At 32.7% G+C, this 13,719-nt stretch overlaps 1 protein-coding gene across 1 annotated transcript; it reads left to right on the top strand.

Annotated features, from left to right (window-relative positions):
* The first annotated feature begins 1,558 nt into the window (after positions 1–1,558).
* On the top strand, positions 1,559–12,613 carry LOC134695083 (uncharacterized). The gene is made up of 3 exons (XM_063556278.1): positions 1,559–1,755; positions 8,348–8,575; positions 11,218–12,613. Exons 1-3 carry the CDS (start codon positions 1,711–1,713, stop codon positions 12,415–12,417), a joined length of 1,473 nt encoding a protein of 490 aa, XP_063412348.1. The 5' UTR covers positions 1,559–1,710; the 3' UTR covers positions 12,418–12,613.
* Positions 12,614–13,719: the final 1,106 nt, after the last annotated feature.

Raw genomic sequence — 13,719 nt, 5'->3', positions numbered from 1 at the left:
TTTTTGTACATTAATTAGGCTGTTAGTTTTCTCATTTTAATTGTTTTACATTTGTGATTTCGGGGCTTTTTATAGCTGACTGCGGTATTGGTTTTTTTCATTGTTGAAGGCCGTATGTTGACCTTAATATGTTAATTTTTGTTTCATTTGATCTCTTGTTAAGAGTTGTCTAATTGGCAATCTTCTTTTTTATAAAACAAAATCATAAACCTTGAATCAGTTGGGATTTTGTGGAATATTGAATTGCTGAACCATTTTACTTAGTCGATGAGAGATCGTTCAATGGCATTTGTGTCGCGTCCAACAAGTTGAGGAGAGACAATTAATGAAGTGGACTTTGATAGTTATTATTCTCTTTGAAGTAACTGTCAGTAACTGCGATATCAGTTCTCTCAGATATGTACTTAGAATCATATTCAAAACAGTGTGGTCCTGGCCATTGATTGACGACCTAAACTATCCCATTGACTGGGACAGATTAGGTGAACGTTTGTCTGTAACGACCATTGCACACTTCTTGCTTATTATAGAATTTAAACTGTGGGGTCACCAAAGGTTCTAAACGCCTTTAATAATAAAATAATTCGAAAATTATTCAGGAATAACCTTCATGTTTTGATTTATATTATTAATATAAATCAACACATCGTATTATTCCGGATTCGTTTTTCGAATTGCTTTATTTAGGTGTTGAGAACCTTTGGTGACTCCACAGATTCAGTGTCTTTAACAAGTACATATTGAGCAGTGATTGTTACCGACACACGTTCACCTAATCTGTCCCAGTCAATGGGATAATTTAAGTCGTCAATCAATGGCCAGGACCACACTGTTTTGAATATGATTCTAGTGTCTTTCTGATGTTGGGATGTACAAGTACCCGACCACGTCCACTCTGTGTTTTTTTTTTTTAGACATATTTTTAATGGTATCCATCTGATGAGTAGAGCCAAAGGATTTTTATAAATCGTTCTCAAGTTTTACTGTTACACCATTGTCTCAGATTAAGAGAGGGTCAGGATCCCTCTCAATATGTTTTGTACATTGGTAAGGTCGTTAGTTTTCTATGGCCTTTGTTCATTGTTGAAGACCGTAAAGTAACCTATAGTTGTTAATTTCTGTGTCATTTCGTCTCTTGTGAAGAGTTCATTGTTTCAATTTCATCTTTTTTTTCATATATTAAATAGGAAAAAACACAATAGCCTAAATTCAAGCTTTAAAGTCAGATAACCAGGCATATAATCAAACCAAAGTGTCCCATCGATTCACTTTAACAAAAACATATGGAAATTCCAACCAATATAAAAAAAAATCGTTGGATTAGATGAACAACTATATTTACTTACAAGTAAATTTAAAACAACCGCAGTGACATAAAAGAACAAGTATAGAATATAGAATAATAAGTAATTGGTACCACCAAGCCATTGATTTACCTAATGCAAAGTGCATATGATCAATATTCAAGACAATATATCTACATGGAAATCGATTTCAAAAGTTTTACATAAATGTTGATTTTGTTTTCGTCATAATGTTCACGTCAGTGACCATAAGTTTGATTAAATAGCTTCATGAAAGGTTACGTCTGTATTCCTGTTCAGATAGATTTTGATGGAAAAATTCAGATCACAATGCTGTTGGTCTAGAAAACAGAATGACTTTGGAAAACTTTTCAACACAACTTTTTGAAAGAGTGTCGGAATAATAATGAGTGTTTTTGATCTTATTGTACAAAATGGAAGTGTTCGACAGGTTAGTAGAAATAATTAATTACAAATAATATTATAGGGTATTGCATGAATATTGGGGAATATTGTCCCGAGTAGAATTTTATATTGCACGAGCTTGCGAGTGCAATATATGTTCTACGAGGGATAATATTCCCCAATATTCATGCAATAACCCTTTTATTGTATAGCAATATAATATTTGAAAGTAAAAATTGGTTTAAACTAAGATTTAAACGTTGATGACGTCATGAATTTGAAGATTTATTGCACTAGTTTTTGGTTACGTTCTGTGAGAAATATTATATTGCTATACACTAATATTTAAAATGATATTTGGATAGAGTTACAAACTCCGACTTCAAAGACTAGGCAATACTATAGCATGCATGCAATGCACATTTTAACGATATAGCCGATGAAGATAATTTTTTGACATTTTATTATTATTCAGTAATTCTATATACTTTATTTCCCATATATACATAGTCTCGTTAAGTCTAATAGAAGGAGAAAAAAATATATTGGTTTTTATTATTATTCAGTAATTCTATGTACTTTATTTCCCATATATACATAGTCTCGTTAAGTCTAATAGAAGGAGAAAAAAATATATTGGTTTTACTGAAATAAAAGTATTTGTAGTAAAAAACAAACAATTTAAAGTTTGTTATATTTGATAAAGAAGTGTAATATCATATTTTGACATAACGTCCAATTTTTTTCTTTATTTTAACAACTGAACAGTGAATTCCTACAAGTTCGATGCATATACGATGTCAGTATGTATACCAGTATACTACCAAGCAAGAACGCTTGCAAAAGCATTTATGTTCATCTAGATTTGTCTCAAGATTTAACAAAAAAGTCTGTTTAGATGTAAGCAATTGCCTGTATCTATTTTACTTTCACGTTCAAAACTTAAGATGCATGGTAAAATCTTACAGAAAATTGAATGTTATGGAGAGTCTGTATCATAAACTTAAAATATTTTTTTACGATTTCGAATATTCAATGAAAGAGGGACGAAAGATACCAAAGGGACAGTCAAACTCATAAATCTAAAATAAACAGACAACGCCATGGCTAAAAATGAAAAAGACAAACAGAAAAACAATAGTACACGTGACACAACATAGAATACTAAAGAATAAACAACACGAACCCCACCAAAAACTAGGGGTGATCTCAGGTGCTCCGGAAGGGTACGCAGATCCTGCTCCACATGCGGCACCCGTCGTGTTGCTTATGTGATTACAAATCCGGTAAATAGTCTAATTCGGTAGGTCAAATTCATGTAGGGAAGGGGATTGTAGTTACGACGTAAGGAACATATCCGATATCATTTGTGAAACGGTTATTCCATAACGGTCAACCAACTCGTGATGGCGTCCGTAAAATTTACGAAGGGATGATTTCAACTTCACCATTTGGAACTCTTGGTTTAATAGCTTCCTTGTGAGCAGTAATCCTCTATCAAGAAAATCATGATAAGAAATGCAAGCACGGGAATATCGTATCAATTGGGAGATATATACCCCGTATGCAATGAAACTACATTGCTACTGCGAAAGACATTTTGAAATGAAGTTTGACTCTTGCTTGTATTCGAAAAACAACATCATACAATAACCGTTCGTTGAGGATTTATTGACCGATACCGGGTATTCGGGATTTACTTCTTTTCAAAAGTTAATTAAATCGCTTAATTATTACCCGAGACAAAAGGCAGTATTTGTTTTATTTAATGATTTGAGAGAGCAATGTGTATTTAATGATAATTATTTATCAAAACCAAATATTCATCAAACAATCCTCGATACTATACATCATGTGAAAGCAAGTGCGTTACAACAGTGAGTGCTCTAACTTGATCTGCCTTATCTTTCAAAGGTACTAAATAGTATGTATGCTTGTTAGGACGTAGCAAACCGTCTTTGGGTTAATTATTTATGAAGGGTTCAAATGACCCTGGTTAGCCGGCTTGGTGTGGAGGCACTTGCTTGGTCAATACAAATATTTCTTTAAAATAAAAAAATAAATGAAGTTTCGATATTTCATCTCGCGGCAATAAAGATTGTGAAGAATTTCATACTATGATGTTTACCTATATATATGTCGTGTACAAAGTTGCAATTTTTTACAGGTTATAATATGTACAAAATTTTTGTACATGATGAAACTACTATTGAGGTTTATAGCATGTGCTGTAATTTTGTACAAGTTAGATAAATTTTTAAGCAATATTTTGTACATTTTATAACATGTATGAGGTAGTTTTGTACATGTTATAACTTGTATTTTTGCATCGTACAAATTATAATATGTACAAAATGATAGTCTGTACAAAATTACAACTTGTACACGACATAAACAATGGTATGATGTAAAAGTGAAACAATCTTATATATTCAATTCTGGTTTAATATCAACTCGCGTGCTCTTTTTCATTTATGACCTTATTTGAATAATGGGATAATTTCTCCGGGTTCTATATAAACAAGTTTGTTCAGGAATCCGTTTATCAAATCGACTTTTAACTTTGATCTATTGACCCGAAAAATCAATAAGCGTCGTCCTTTCCCCTATACCTTACATCTGAATAAGCTTTGTTTTAATTTTTAAAGCAAGAAAAACTCAAATTAACACCTAAATCTATTTACAACAAAAAATGGAAGTTTTTAACGACCTTGACTGGCTATACAGCCCTTGCACGGTCGGTATGTCTATTTAAAGTAGCTTGATGAAGACACCCAGTAGCTTGGGTGTTTTCATCCATCTTGAATTTTGACGTGGAAACAATTCGGTCTAGATATTTGATGTGCAAATTTCGAGAGTAGTATGTTATTCATGTATACGGCTTTTTATGTTAATATAGAAAGTTATATGTTTTATCCTATTACAGCTGAATTTTACCAAAAAAACCGGAATATTTTTGCTTTGGTTATCATTTTATAACAATTTTCCAAATAAAGGTAGATAACTCAGATATAAGGGGAGATACCTTAGACAAAGTAATTTTACAATATAATGTGTTGTGAATTTATCTATTTTAATATGTAGCCAGAAACAAGTAGGGTGACCTCAATATTTCTTCTTTCTTATCTGAAAGAATATCAGTAGAGCTATCTATCATATTTTATCTTAAAATTATGTGTTGTCTTCCTATTGCACAAAATATGGTTTTTCATGCATAATCTATATAGAATATACAAATTTTGCACAACGCGTAGTGTGAAAAAACCGGTGACCCATACTTTTTATTATATTTTTGGATAAAGCATGATAAAAACTACAATTTGACAATTTCTTTAAAAAAGTCTATGGATTTTAATTTAGACACCAGAAGGTCACCTCCCCCTCCCATAGAAGCTTCCCTCCCAATTATATTTTATGAGCATTAAACGCACGGACGGGCGATAAATCGACGACGATATGCTTCCAAGATGTTCAGTATGAAAATATCGTTTTAAATAAGTCAGACCAGTTATAACTGGTATTCATGTTTGTTTATCTTTTTCGGCTAAAAAGCATGAATTCAATGACAACACTTAGAAAAGCAATTCATTTTCAAATTTTGTTTCCATGAAATATTTGTACTCCATATTTATGTGTATACAGCTCTCAAATATAATAAACCATGAGGTATGAATGAAATTCATAAGTACAGCGACAGATATTAGAAAATAAATGAACATTTTTGGGTTTTCTTCTATAAATTGTGTGTATAAATAGATTATAAACAATTATGTTTTTCGTAAATTTATCAAATATTAATTACTATTAAAAGTCTAACTTGAACGTCAAGTGAACTTATTTTCAAGGCTTCGGAATAAATATTCAATTAGAAAATAGAATATTCAACTACGCGTGGTTGGTTTGTTCAGCGTAATGCACTTAGCCTGCTTTCAAGTAAAAATATATGATACAATGGAAGACATGCTTGTAGAGTTGATTTTAAAATGAAAGTTTCTTATTAATTTACACTCTATTCATGATCTTGTCGATTTTCCCTGGTGATCGGAAGAATCTTTCGAAAATCAAATGAATTAATTTTATTTGATACAGAGAAAAAATAAAGACACTCAGAATGTAATCAATAAATACTTTCAGGTTTACATGTGAAGTTTTTATTGTCCCTAAGCAACCATTGATGTCAGGAGGTTTATCATATTTCAACGCAACTATATCAAATTTAAAAACAGATCAAAAATAAAATTTTCGATTTAAATTAGTAACTCTGTATCGATTATAACGCCTTCTGGATTTAAATGGCTCCAGAACAACAGAAATCATGATGCCTAATATGTATATAACCACAACACTTAGTCCCTGATTTGGAAATCGCCTGTCGTGTTCTACGTGTCTACGTGCAAGTAATTAGCCACTAATTGATATGCATTCCTGAAACAATTTCCTATAGCTTGCAATAAAACCCTTTAACAAATGCACTTTTCCGTATCAATGTGAAATACAACTGCCAAGTTCATTAAACTAGAGGTTCATTGACTCATTGGGCCAGGTGAGCTACACAAGTAAGAGGTAGGGCCCATTCCCCGTTGAATGTACTCCCACAAGTACCAGCGGCAGTTAATCGTTACAATATCGCATAGCATTACAACTTCTTCGATGTGTTCTTCGATGTTTTAACAATATCTTAAGATCGCTGCAGACTACTATTTTGATATAAAAGATGGATTTGTATCAGTTATTAAAAATAGTTAAAAAGTAAAATGTATAAAATTAAGAACACAATCTGTAGAAAAACCTGTTGCAAAAATATATTTCCCTATCAAAAATAATCCTTAACTGTGCTAAGCGCTGACGCTATTGGTCATAAAAAAAAAGTAAAAACACAAAAATACTGAACTCCGAGGAAAATTCAAAAAGGAAAATCAAAAATCAAAAGGCAAAATCAAAAGTCCAAACACATCAAACGAATGGATAACAACTGTCATATTCCTGACTTGGTACAGGCATTTTCTAGTGTAGAAAATGGTGGATTGAACCTGGTTTTATAGCTAGCTAAACCTCTCACTTGTATGGCAGTTGCATCAAATTCCATTACATTACATTCCATAAAACATATTCTGGTAACACATAACAGTGACATGTATTTCATGATATATCTCTGCAAATAATAATGAACAGAAATACCACTTAAAAACTCAGTTATCGTCTCAAGCACCGACCATTCAATTTTTTTAACTCATTGTTTTTAAAATCATCGTAATTACTGATATTTTTTTTGTAACTGATGGTATTAATCTATGCATTGGTAAAGAACAGAGGACGGGCCTTTTTCTGAATCATTTCATTATCTCAAGATATCGACTCGAATTGAATAGTAGCAAATACTAAACTATAAAAATCTATAAAAAGTGTTTATAGTCAAATAATAATCTGTATGTAAATATATTTGACTTAGATTGATTAATAATGGAAATCGTTTCAGACTTTCTCTTACCTATAAAGTTATTTGCATTTCATTTCAAAACACAAATGTAAATGACTTCGATTTGAGAAAGTCTGAAATGACTTCCATTAATCAATCTAAGTCAAATATTTACATTTTAGTTTTTTTTGTCGTATACATTCAAAGACTTACCTGTAAAGTTATTTGCATTTCATTTGAAAACACAATGAAAATGACTTCGATTTGTCTTTGAATTTATACGACAAAAAATATATTATTACAAGCAGTCAATGGATATGGACATATGACAAACTTAAACTTTGTAGCCTAATGTATCTGGATACAAGGTATACAGAGTCCTGGTCTTCTATCTTATGAAACATATAGCTTTGTACAAATAGTTTACACCGCTTTCGCCAATAGTGATCTATATGACAAAAGTCTTTACTGTTGATTGTTTGATTGCTAAATCAACATTCAATGACACATATCAGATGCATATTATGGACGATATTAAGGTATAGTAAGAGAAGATAAGCACTTGTTGCTTGTTTTAATCCGTTTTAACATGTATAAAATGCACTTGTATAATTCATAATAAAATATTGTTTACACCAAGGTAGTAAAAGAAAAGTATCATGACGGCGCCGAATAAGGAACAAACTAAATTAAATGTGCTATGAAAAGACTTTTACACACATGAATGTGCTTCGAAATGACTTTTAACCATAATTTAAAAAATACGACTTTTTTTATTTAACTCTACCAGGTCCAAAGCCCGGATAAAATAGGATGAAAGTCATGAGAAGTAAATACCATAAAAGCGCAAATGTCATTTATATAATCGCAAATGTCATATGAAATGAGCGCAAGTGTCCATTTAACATTTAGCGCAAACGTCATATGTAAAAGCACAAACGTCCCACGCCGGACAAAAGACATTTATTGTCTGTTCGCATGATTGCGGGTTCATGCTTTATATATCTTCTATGTTGATTAAACAAATGCCAAGTTGTTTTTTCATCAACCAGATGTTTGTATATCTTGCAGCTTTATTTGAAACTTTACTGGGTTGGCATAAAATCAGATTTAACACTCATGCTACCAGTACTTGAAATATCCAAAGATTTGATACCATAATACTTCTGTGTTATCTATAATCACAGAATGCATAACGGAATATATTTCTTTTCTATTGTAGGTTCATCTTATGTTAGAATGGATTGACATTAACAGTAAAAGTTTATCTGAGACATTACTAATGGTTTGTGTGCGGAAAGTGTTCGATCCTACTAGACGTCTAGCTCTTTTGAAAACAATCTTAAACTTCAAACCAGATATAAATCTACAAGACAATAAAGGTCAAACAGCATTCATGTCAGCTTGTATTTGTGAACAAGAAGATACGATTAACCTATTTCTCAGACAGGTGAGATCCGAATGTGCAATGTATCACATGGCAACAATTCAATTGACAGTTGTTTTCCATTCGTTTGATGTGTTTGAGCTTTTGGTATTGACATTTGATAAGGGACTTTCCGATTTGAATTTTCCTTGGAGTTCGGTATTTTTGTTATTTCTTTTTTTTTAATGAATCAAAATCAGAAATTTGATATGAATTTTATGGTATATGGCCATAAATGCAAAAAATCTTCACGGCAATATTAAAACAACTTTTCAGTGTTATTTTTTTAATTACATAACTTATAATAGGAAAATTAGCACTCATTACATGTAAAGCCAAAACTTCTGCAAGGTCTAAAGGTATCAGATTATGTTTTGAGCTAGTCGGCAGAATAATCAGACACAACTTGATATAAATGTATTCCTACTAACCAAAATCAATTTGCTAAAATGTATACCAGACACTTTTGATTGTTACTCGTGATAAAACTGCAGTTCTCCATTTACACAAAGGTTGAAAATCAGCAAATTGAAGAAAACCGAACTTTAGGGAGGAAACCCTAAACACAAATACTTTTTGTTCAACACGATTCTCAGTCGAACATGAAAAATTAATCATAAATATATTATATATAGTGAGCGATCGAATTTTTGTTTAATTTATTTATTATCTTAGTGGAAAATAGTCAAGAAATTAACTAAATCGATTCACATTTTCACGACAATTGATACCACAAATAAGGCATATACAAACAATAGTTAAACGGATTGATGTTTCTTAATTCGCGTCAAACCAAATCTTTTGAAATACTTTTACAAAAGAGTTTATTTCTGTTAAAAAAGGGTTTTTAATCCCGCTGCAAATGTTTGCACCTGTCCTAAGTCAGGAATCTGATGTACAGTAGTTGTCGTTTGTTTATGTAATATATACGTGTTTTTCATTTCTCGTTTTGTTTATATAGATTAGACCGTTGGTTTTCCCGTTTGAATGGTTTTACACTAGTAATTTTGGGGCCCTTTATAGCTTGTTGTTCGGTGTGAGCCAAGGCTCCGTGTTGAAGGCCGTACTTTAACCTATAATGGTTTAATTTTTAAATTGTTATTTGGATGGAGAGTTGTCTCATTGGCACTCACACCACATCTTCCTATATCTACTTTCAACAGATTATCGTCAAACTTCAGATGACGGAATCATATTTTCCCTCTATGCAACCGTTTGGCCGTCCGCCCGTCTGTTCGTTCGTCCCACGTTAGTTTATGGTAACTTGACACTCGTTACACCTGTCCGTCATAACGGGAACTTTCTGAAATGGTGCGATAATGTGAGCTTGGCACGATGTTCTATGTTCCTATACATGTATATACTTGTTGTTGTTATGTATTGATGTATGGTTTCCTTTTTGTGCGTAAAATTGTGTGTGCAGGAACGTGATATATATATATATAACATTTACATGTTAGTAATATGTATGCTATAAAAGTAAAATAACAAAGATAGGTCAAACTCCAAGCAAATTCAAAACGAAAAGTTCCTTATCAAATTGAAAAATAATAGCTCAAATTCACCAAACGAATGGAAAACAACTTTCAGTTCCTTACTTGGTACAGAATCCAATTTACTGATAGCAATGTGTGAACAAAACAAGGTCACAATAACTGTGTTGAAGACCATACTCTGAACTATAATGGAATACTTTTACTTATTGTAACTTGTATGGAGAGTTGTCTCTTTGGAACTCTTACAACATCTTCTTATGTCTATAAAATAGAAGGTATAAATGTCAAAAATAAGGATACAGCAGTAAAGATTGTGTTATTAAATTAATGGTAAAAGCAAACCACTACGCCAACTTAGAAAAACAATATGACATAAAGACAAAACACATAAACAGAAATGAAGACAAGAACACAGAAATGACTACGGCACAATAACAATCGTTATGGCGGAATGCAAAAAGATTAATATCAGTTAATGTTGATAATATAAAGACAAATAAAAAAAAACCTAGACATTAAGCTGATACTTAGAACCTATACGAGCACCTGATATCAACCCCCAGTTTTTGGTGAGGTTCGTGTTGCTTAGTCTTTAGTTTTCTATGTTAAATGTCTTGTATACTTTTTTGTTTGTTTTTGTTTTTCTTTTTTAGCTGTGGTCAGTTTATTTTCGATCTATATATGAGTTTGTCTGTCCCTGTGCTATCTTTCGCCCTTCTTTTTCAAGACAACCTTGTGTTATTTGGGAAGCGATACGATATATTTATCAACAAGGTCTTGGTATCTCTGATGAATTAATTTAGAAAAAAGGAGGAAACGTTCTTTGATATAACCCTGGTTCATCAATATTCTGCTCAGACGTTTCATAAAGTCCATGCAAGGAGAAGTTGAAAGCTCTTGAATACCAAATGAGTAGGGGAATGCATATCCTATATATGCAGGGGAAGTTTGTATATTGCTGCCAAGGTGAGGGAGTTGATAATTTAAAAAAATAGAATCTTCATATCATTCTGGTACTGAGCTGACCGCTTATGTCAAATTCGAAGTATATGTCTTAAAGTTATAATATATTGTGACAATCTTGTTTTGTCAAACATCGCAGTTTGTTTAGTGTACTTAGTATGTACTATAGTAATGAGATAAATGTGTAGGTATTGTTGTATGTTTCAGCCATCACTAGAGGTAAATATAACAGACAATGATGGATTTACAGGATTTATGTATGCTTGCGAAACTGGAAATAAAAATTTGGTAAAATTACTAGTTGACGCCCACCTAAAACGACAAATCAGTCTCGATTTGAGTAAAATTAATTGTGATGGAAAGACAGCGTTACAAATTGTAAAGGAAAGGCACGACTCAGGTTTATTTGCCATAGTGAATGATGCTTACGGAAACAAAAGTAATACAAAACCTGTATCATGTGTTTCCGACGACAATGACTTTCGTCTTTTTGACAAAGTTAAAAGTAAAAAACTTAAGTCAAAACAAAATGCAGGTAGGTCTGGACAGCGCATGAGCATGTCAGCCATCAGAAGAGCACTAAAAGAAGCATATATGTCCGACGAAGAAGACGATGTGGTTGAAGAAAGTCATAGTAAAGATAAAAATGGAATAACTGATCTAGTAAAGGTTGTAAGAGAATGTGCAACTGATCTACGACACATATATAATGAACAGGAGAAAAGCCAAAAGGAGTCCAAAAAGGAAGTTAAAAAGATTCAGCAGACGAGAAACCAACCAGTTCCTGAAAATCATGGAAGAAACGAACAATCGATCACTGATATGTTGACTACACCTGGTAAGAAGAGAAGAACACGTAAAAGGTATAACGATCATTTCACTGTAGAAACTGCAAGCACCAGAAATAGTGATTATAATGACATGACTAGTGAACAACATACAATAGATACACATAGAGCAGGAAGGAAAGAACGAACTACAAAGGTGCACTTTCATCCAGCTCCAAAGGGTATAAATATTGACAGCATAACAGTTTCAACAAAGAGAGCAGAAGGCGAACGAAAAATTGTGCTATCAGATACTAGTAACTATGACAAAAAGTTGGCTGTAAAACCGAAACCTAAATATAATCGAGATGATATGTATAGACGTGTTAATGGGGTGCCTAGCTCATCCTTGCCGCTTTCGGTTTCGGGGACACAAAATAAGTATGCCAGCAGATTACCAAATAGAAAAATTTGGTCTTCTCTTGAACAAGGCAATGTTGCTTTGCCTTCAATATCACGACCATCTTCAAGGACTTTCTTACCACCCCTAAAAGAAGGTTTTCAGGCAAGGAGAGCAAAGGAAAACCCTGTAAAAATTCACGACAAGGGTATGTGGAAAATCATGCAAGGTTATAAGTAAAACTGCAAAATGTAATGCTCATTAACATGGTGACAATAAGGAAATAGTTATACAAATTCTGTGAATTTCTATGGGGGATTTAATTGTTGCATGAAATGGTCAAGTAAGCTCAACTAAAACAAACCTGTATTATATGGGGGATACGTTTATATTGACAATTTTATAGTATTAAAATTATTTTATCGTTTTTAATTTACCAGATTGTTTACTGATTGGTTTTTAGGGGAAAGCACACACAAGGTAATTCTGATAACGACAGTGAAAATATAAAGAGAGGTGGTAATGCCAATGAGACAACTATCCACCATCATGACTATAGCCCAAAACGACGTGTGTGTAAATAACTACAGGTGACTGTAAAGGGCGCTGGAAAATTTAGATCAATAGAAGGGTGATTTTCATCCTCCCACACACATCTCTGGTACCCAGGCCATAGTTCTAACTAGAATGGGTACTTTGGGGGCCTTGGTTTGTCAAGGTACCCCGACTTTGACCAGGAGTTCAATCCTCAGATATCACTTTGGTACAATTCAAACGAGAAAAACCATAAGCACAAATTAAATTACACATAAGCAAACTGGCGACGAAAATATTAAATTATGTATTCCCGCTTTCTTGCACGATAGTTTAAAACTCATGATATATGACATCATATTTGTTCAATAAAATATTGCCGGCCCTCATAGAAGTGTTAGAAAATCGAATAGAACAAAAGAATACTTTGTTCGTATTTAAAACTTGCAGATCAATGATTAAAGTACGTGATGGTATGCTTCTTTCCAATCCTATGCATTGACAATTTTCCCTCGTCATAATAAGTTAATGACATCAATTCCTAGTGTAATTAATCAATGTACCTACAGGAGATCCAATTACCATGTGCATTGACGCACATTTTCACAGTGTAGTCCCTACACCATACTTAGCTGCTTCCTTAGATGTTAGTTTTCTACAATATTAATCCTTAGAGATGATAAAAACTCCTGTGTTCAGATTGTAATTTTCTAGGTATGAGAGAAAACACTATAAATGTCATTTGTGTCGTATTCCGGAAACAGTCAACAATTTTAGGCATCTGCTTTCGTGAATTTTTGAAACAGATTTTGTCAAATGCATGAAACTAGTAATGCTAACGTTTCATGGAGAGAAAACTCAACAATCCGGGCCTTTTGAATTGTCTAAAGTGTCATACATCTACGATTTTTGCTGCCATCATTGATCTGACATTTCCCGTTAAATGTATAAAAAGTCTAATCCAGATTCTGTGATTCTAGGGATTGAAATTAAAGCAAGAGCACATGC

This window comes from Mytilus trossulus, chromosome 1 (assembly GCF_036588685.1).
Source record: "Mytilus trossulus isolate FHL-02 chromosome 1, PNRI_Mtr1.1.1.hap1, whole genome shotgun sequence".
Lineage (NCBI taxonomy): Eukaryota > Metazoa > Mollusca > Bivalvia > Mytilida > Mytilidae > Mytilus > Mytilus trossulus.
Note: the sequence above shows the minus strand (reverse complement) of the source record. Positions and strands in the feature narration are given on the sequence as shown.